Source organism: Pyxicephalus adspersus, chromosome 5, assembly GCF_032062135.1.
Source record: "Pyxicephalus adspersus chromosome 5, UCB_Pads_2.0, whole genome shotgun sequence".
Classification (NCBI taxonomy): domain Eukaryota; kingdom Metazoa; phylum Chordata; class Amphibia; order Anura; family Pyxicephalidae; genus Pyxicephalus; species Pyxicephalus adspersus.
Window position 1 is genome coordinate 4,143,298 of NC_092862.1, and position 6,704 is coordinate 4,150,001.

Here is a 6,704-nt window from a genome sequence, read left to right on the forward strand (position 1 = left end):
TATATTGCCATATTTGCCAAGAATTAGAACATGACACAGAAAAAGGAGAGTGACTTTTACTATTTGTGGGGGAAAAAAATTATCCCAGTTCCTTTGTTCTACAGGGTGAATTACGGATCAGTGTACTTCCTGCTTATTTATCATACGATGCTCCTTGGCCTGTCCGGAAAATCCCACTTCGCTGCACAGCGCATTACGTGTCTTATCATGTGGAGTCTAAGGTAAGACATTGACCTGATCAGTGTGTTTGTCAACTGGGTGGAAGGAGGTCTGCTGTCTGCACTTGGACAATACTTGGCCTTGTGATGTCAGATATATGTGATGTTGGAACATGATGTATGACATCACATACTGTGTGGAAAGAATTCTACAGAAGCCTTGAGGGCTCTGAGAGACTTAGACCTGATCTGTAACCTCTTTCCCTAGAAGTTACTAAACTGTTCTGGTAGGGTTTGAGGCTTGTGGTGTGTATATCCTTTATCTATCTATCTATCTATCTAATCTATCTATCTCTTCTCCTGATTTAGGTCCTGAAAGTCCCAATAATTCTTCTGTATCATTCCAGGTGTATGCCGTTGTTACAAGCGTGCATGAGACCTGTACTCGAATTCCTCGCATGACTGGAGAAGAGAAGGAGTTTGAGACCATCGAGAGAGGTAAGCAGAGTACAATGGACATATATTGTTTTCTTTTCAATCATGTTTTTGCCTTGTGTTTAACACCTTCCAATTTTGTTAGCGTCCACTTTTTATGTTATTTCTCTTTTACTCTATGTTTCTGTATTATCTCCGGGGTCACCTACTAATATGTGGTTTCAAACTTGTTTTTTCTTGTTGTAGATGATCGCTATATTCCTCCTGTACAAGAATCATTTTCCATCCAGCTAATCTCCCCTGTCAGCTGGGAGACAATTCCAAACACCAGGTAATGTACCCAGGGCCGTTCACTTCAGGGCCTGATGGAAAATACAACCAGAATTACTTTTTTTATCCTTTCCAGCTAATGGTTTGTTTTGCAGTATGTTTTTTCTTTTTCGTGGAAGTATATGCCCTGTTCATTGTAGGATTGGAACTTGGGAAGCTTTCTTACACTTTTTTTCTCTCTCTCTGGTTTAGGATTGATTTAGATGAATGGGAACACATCACCTGCATGAAAACTGTCAACTTGAAAAGTGAGGAGACTGTGTCTGGTCTGAAGGGGTACATTGCTGTGGGGACCTGTGTGATGCAGGGAGAGGAAGTTACCTGTAGGGGACGGGTAAGTCACATTATTAGCATTATTTCAGTTGTCCGCCACTGGTAGGTTCTTTCAGGTTTGGCATCAATAGTCTGTTGTCTATCCTAACACCATTCCTTGTGTGTCAGATAAAACAGGCAGGCAGAATTAGAAGGAAGCAGTAACTGTGGTTCATTGGTAATAAGTTTTAGGATACCTCGTCTGTATGAGGGGGTGCTGAGAAGATCCTGGCTTTGCCCAAAAAGAAGAGAGCTAGAGTTATGAAATAACACTTTTATTTAACATATACCCCTTGAGACTGATGCACTTGGTACAGTGTAGTTGCAGCTTTTCTAGACCGTCCAAATAAAAGTCCAATTGGTGGACCAATTGGAAACCCAGGGTGTTCAATTTGGCAGCCGCAACGTTGGACGTGTGTGCAAGGTGCATTGTCCTGCAAAAAAAGGATCCCTTTGGTTAACTTTCCACAGCGTTTCATCTTAATTGCCTGCTTCATCTGGTCCAGGAGGTTAGCATTATACTGTCCAGTGATACTAGAGCCCTGAGGTAGGTAGTCCACCAACAGAATACCGTCTTTGTCCCAGAAAACAGACGCCATGACTTTTTTGGCCGATTTCTGTGTTCGGAACTTCTTTGGCCACGGAGACCCGCTGTGGCTCCATTCCTTTGACTGTTCCTTGGTTTCAGGATCATAGATGTGGAGTCAGGTTTCATCCTCTGTCACTAACCTAGCCAAAAAGTCCTGTGCAGCTTCAAAATGGGCCACAACGGCTTTGGATGCTTCAACTTGTTCCTTCTTCTGCTCATTGTTCAAACATTTCGGCACCCACTTTGCTGAAAGCTTCCGCATGTCTAGGATAGTGGTGATAACAAACCCAACACACGCCTGTGAGATGTCAAGTTTCAGGGATATCTTTTTTGCGGATATTTGCCGGTCCTCAATCAGCTCATGGACAGCATCGCAGGTTGCCAGGTCAGTTGAGGTCGTGGGGTGCACACTGCGGAGCTCATCTTCGACGGTGAAATGCCCAGTCTTTAAACGAGATATCCAGGTTCTGACAGTGCTGTAGGAAGGACACTTCTCCCCCAGTGTTTGTGACATCTCTGTGTGAATGTCCTTTGCTGCCTTTTTTGGAGAGACAAAAACTTCATGATGGACCGTAACTCCAATGACGTGAAACTTGCTTGTGCCTCTGTCATCACACCTTCTCACTAAAAGAAAAAACAGTTTTAAGAATCGCACAGACCTGATATTTGCACAGATACATACTAAGATATTAGCCTGTCATATGCCCCCATACTCATTTTTACTTTTTTATCAGGAAAGGGGTCAAAGCCTGGAACCTCCCAGCACCCCCACGTAAATAAGTGAATACAGCAGCTGATATGCCTAGTCCTGCTATGACAGTCCTTGTTTGTTCACTTCCTCAATATTTTGGTCATAAAATTACCTGAAAAGGGCTGAAGAGCTTTTCAACACATGTTATGTCGACATGGCCCACTGGCCCTGAGAAATGCCATGCAGCCACTGCTATAGTGTATGTCTATTGGAAGAGACTGCAAAGATAATGCGGTATCTAAAAACAGACAAATTTTATATTAGGCATCGTGCACAAAGCAAAATGTCTTCCAGGTAAGGTTTACATCTCCAATACTTTACCAACTTCCACCAATAATGTATATTTGTAGCATAGGAAAATATTAACTTTTTTCCCCCCATTACCAGGTTACTGTTAATGCTACTCTCTTTCTCCTCATGTTCAGATTCTCATCATGGACATCATTGAGGTTGTGCCAGAACCGGGGCAGCCTCTAACCAAGAACAAATTTAAAGTCCTTTATGAAAAGGAACAGAAAGGTCCTGTCACTGCCCTGTGCCACTGTAATGGATATCTGGTGACAGCCATTGGCCAAAAGGTGAGTGATAAAATGTGGTTCCTTGGGGGTTATAGGAGACATGACAAGGGATTGTGGACATGTGTCTTCACACCCTGTGTGATTGTGAAAGGTTGCTGCCAGTATAAACCCCTGAAAACTGTGGAAGGTCTCTGGCCATACATGCACCGTGCGAGCTGTGGGAGGTCCCTGGCCGTGCACTCACCTTGTAGAATTATAGGTTGTGGTGACTTGTTCCAGCTATAATATTCTCTTTATACCTCCTAGATCTTTCTTTGGAGTCTGAAGGACAATGATCTGACAGGAATGGCATTCATCGACACACAGCTTTATATCCACCAAATGATCAGCGTAAAGAATTTCATTCTGGCAGCAGACTTGATGAAAAGCATCTCTTTGCTACGCTACCAGGAAGAGAGCAAAACTCTGTCTCTGGTCAGCAGGGTAAGTGCGCTTTTCACCCTCAGCACAGGTTCTGCATACTTGCAAAAAGCTAAATATATAAATGCATAGTAAGATAATGCCTAGACTCCTACCTTCCTTGATCCACTCTAACATTTAGTGTACACCTACAAACCGTCCCTTGTGTGGTAATCCAAAATCCCCCAGCTGTCACTTCAGTGAAACTCCAAACTATATGTACCCCTTCACTCTTGTGAGAGAGCTGGGCCAGCAATAACTATAATTCCACCCTCCATGTCCTGCTTAACACACCCAATCCAAATTTCCTATTACTGGTGAGTCAGGCAAGGTGAATTTCCCCTCCAATTACCAATCCTCCCTCCTACTTAACTGTACTTCCTCAAGTCTTCTTACTACTGGTGGTCAGATTGATGATCCTCCTATGACCTTCTCTATTTTACACAGGATGTTAAGCCTCTGGAGGTGTATAGTGTGGAGTTCCTGGTGGACAGCAGTCAGCTTGGTTTCCTGGGTAAGTTGTAAATGCTGGAGTGGCGGACATGACACCTTGTGCTGTGTTCTTATTTGCTAATTCTTCCTTTTTTTTTTTTTTAGTGTCTGACCGTGACAGAAACCTCCTCCTTTATATGTACCTTCCAGCAGGTGAGCCATTCCTTTATACTCCTACCCCTCATAAACCTACCACACCAACCTTCTCTATGACACCTCAGCTGTCAGTTTTGTATCACCCACCATGTTGCTTTTACTGTCCAAATGTGTTGGTTGCATATGGTGGCTGTATCACTTCTTCTGATAGTTTTGTGTACTCCTCCCATTTGTTCCCAGAAATATTTTTTCAGCCGGTTGATCTAAATGTGGACAGGGCAACATGCAGAAAATTTAGTTTCCAGTTGTTTGTGTCAAGTATCCAGTAACCCAAATATTTGTCCAATTTCTACAGGCCCCCACTGTGCTTGGTTCCAACTTTTCAATGCCCAACTTTGTTCCAACTTTTCTTTGTGGCATGCTTGTGCTAAGCTCCAAGTATCCAGTGCCCCTATTTGTCTGATGCTTAATAAAGACTGTAATCACTTCTAGGGTTGTAATCAGTGTACTGTAATAATTGCTAGGCTTGCAAGTGCCCTGCAAAAGCCTTGCCAAACAGTGCATCCTTTTTCTTTTTTTGGTTTTATTAAAACTGCTTAAAAGCTTGCAAAGGTTTGCATAGCAGTGATATAGATATTTCAGTCACCTCTCCTGTAAGTTTTGTGCCAATGGTCTCCCCCCCTCCCCTTCCTGCCCCTACGTGTCACCCTGCATCTGCTAGTTGTCACCTGCTTTATCCATTCTTTATCAGTTATACATATCTTATCTGCATTCACATACGTTTCATCCCTTCATGTTGTATGTTTCTGTTTATTTTTTAGCAAAGGAAAGTTTTGGTGGATTGCGCCTTCTGAGACGGGCAGACTTCCACGTGGGCTCTCAAGTTAACACATTTTGGAGGACTCCATGCCGAGGAGCTAATGAAGGTTCCAGTCGTAAAACGGCATTGTGGGATAACAAACACATTACGTGGTTCGCTACCCTGGATGGTGGCCTCGGACTTCTGCTCCCCATGCAGGAGAAAACCTATCGTAGGTTGCTTATGTTACAGAATGCTCTCCTCACCTGGATTCCACATCATGCCGGACTCAACCCACGAGCCTTCAGGTATGTGCAAGATGGGCATAAGATATTTTTATTTTAATTGTAGAGCCTTGATAGATGTATAGTGAGGTAGCTGGAGCTCTGGGACTCTCTGGGATAAAGAGCTGTAAATGAATGTGGATCCTGGGGGTATTGAGAAGTAGCTGACTGTGAAGCCCAGAGGAGTATAGTAGGTGGAGAAGTAGCTAATTTACACCTGGGGGGGTGGTAGTTGAGAATTTGTAGAAGCCAGAGGGGAAGCTGGATTTTGGTGCTGGGTGTATGAAAAGGAGTAAGTTGTGTTTAAATATACATAAACATTTTGAGAATAATTCCTCTAAATCTGCAAATTAGAAGGCACAGGGAAAGTGGATTGTATGGCTTGGAGTATAGGAGACAGAGAGGAAGTTAATGTGGGAGTCATGGATCAAAGAAGGTAAAGGGGGAGTAGGAGGCAGAGAGGGCGCTGATTGTATACCTGGAGGGCATAGGAGGCAGAGAGGGCGCTGATATTATACCTGGAGGGCATAGCAGACAGAGAGGGCACTGATGATATACCTGGAGGACATAGGAGGCAGAGAGGGCACTGATGATATACCTGCAGGGCATAGGAGGCAGAGAGGGCACTGATGATATACCTGGAGGGCATAGGAGGCAGAGAGGGCACTGATGATATACCTGGAGGGCATAGCAGGCAGAGAGGGCACTGATGATATACCTGGAGGGCATAGGAGGCAGAGAGGGCACTGATGATATACCTGGAGGGCATAGGAGGCAGAGAGGGTACGGGGCAGTGGGGAAGCTGGTTGCAGAGCCAGGAATATACGTGGCAGAGTAAGCGTTGGTTGTGCGGCTGAAGAGTTGGAGGCAGAAGGAGAACTGATAAAGGCAGGGGTGGTGCTCATCATGGATTGGGGTATAATAAGGACCTTTGACCTGGAGAGCAAAGGAGGGAGAGAGCGCTGATCATATAGCTGGAAAGCATTAGAGGCAGGGAGGGTGCTGATGATATACCTGGAGGGCATAGGAGGTAGAGAGGGTGTTTATCAAATAATTGGAGGACATAGGAGGCAGGAAGGGCGCTGATGATATACCTGGAGGGCATCGGAGGCAGGAAGGGCGCTGATGATATACCTGGAGGGCATAGGAAGCAGAGAGGGAGCTGATGATATACCTGGAGGGCATAGGAGGCAGAGAGTGCGTTGCTCATATATCTGGAGGGCACAGGAGGAAGTGAGGGCGCTGATGATATACCTGGAGAGCATAGGAGGCAGAGAGGGTGCTAATATACCTGCAGGGCATAGGAGGCAGAGAGGGCGCTGATGTTATACCTGGAGGGCATAGCAGGCAGAGAGGGCACTGATGATATACCTGGAGGGCTTTGGAGGCATAGAGGGCACTGATGATATACCTGGAGGGCATAGGAGGCAGAGAGGGCACTGATATACCTGGAGGGCATAGCAGGCAGAGAGGGCACTGAT

The 6,704-nt window shown here is 44.9% G+C and overlaps 1 protein-coding gene across 1 annotated transcript in view; it reads left to right on the plus strand.

The window, feature by feature from the left end:
- The window catches only part of CPSF1 (cleavage and polyadenylation specific factor 1), a 21,784-nt gene that overhangs the window by 13,968 nt on the left and 1,112 nt on the right, over window positions 1-6,704 (plus strand). Inside the window, exons 27-35 of the mRNA XM_072410581.1 lie at window positions 105-221; window positions 566-656; window positions 840-924; window positions 1,116-1,257; window positions 3,001-3,153; window positions 3,400-3,576; window positions 4,000-4,066; window positions 4,150-4,197; window positions 4,962-5,247. Coding sequence (XP_072266682.1) covers window positions 105-221; window positions 566-656; window positions 840-924; window positions 1,116-1,257; window positions 3,001-3,153; window positions 3,400-3,576; window positions 4,000-4,066; window positions 4,150-4,197; window positions 4,962-5,247 — 1,166 coding nt within the window. The remainder of the gene's footprint in view (window positions 1-104; window positions 222-565; window positions 657-839; window positions 925-1,115; window positions 1,258-3,000; window positions 3,154-3,399; window positions 3,577-3,999; window positions 4,067-4,149; window positions 4,198-4,961; window positions 5,248-6,704) is intronic.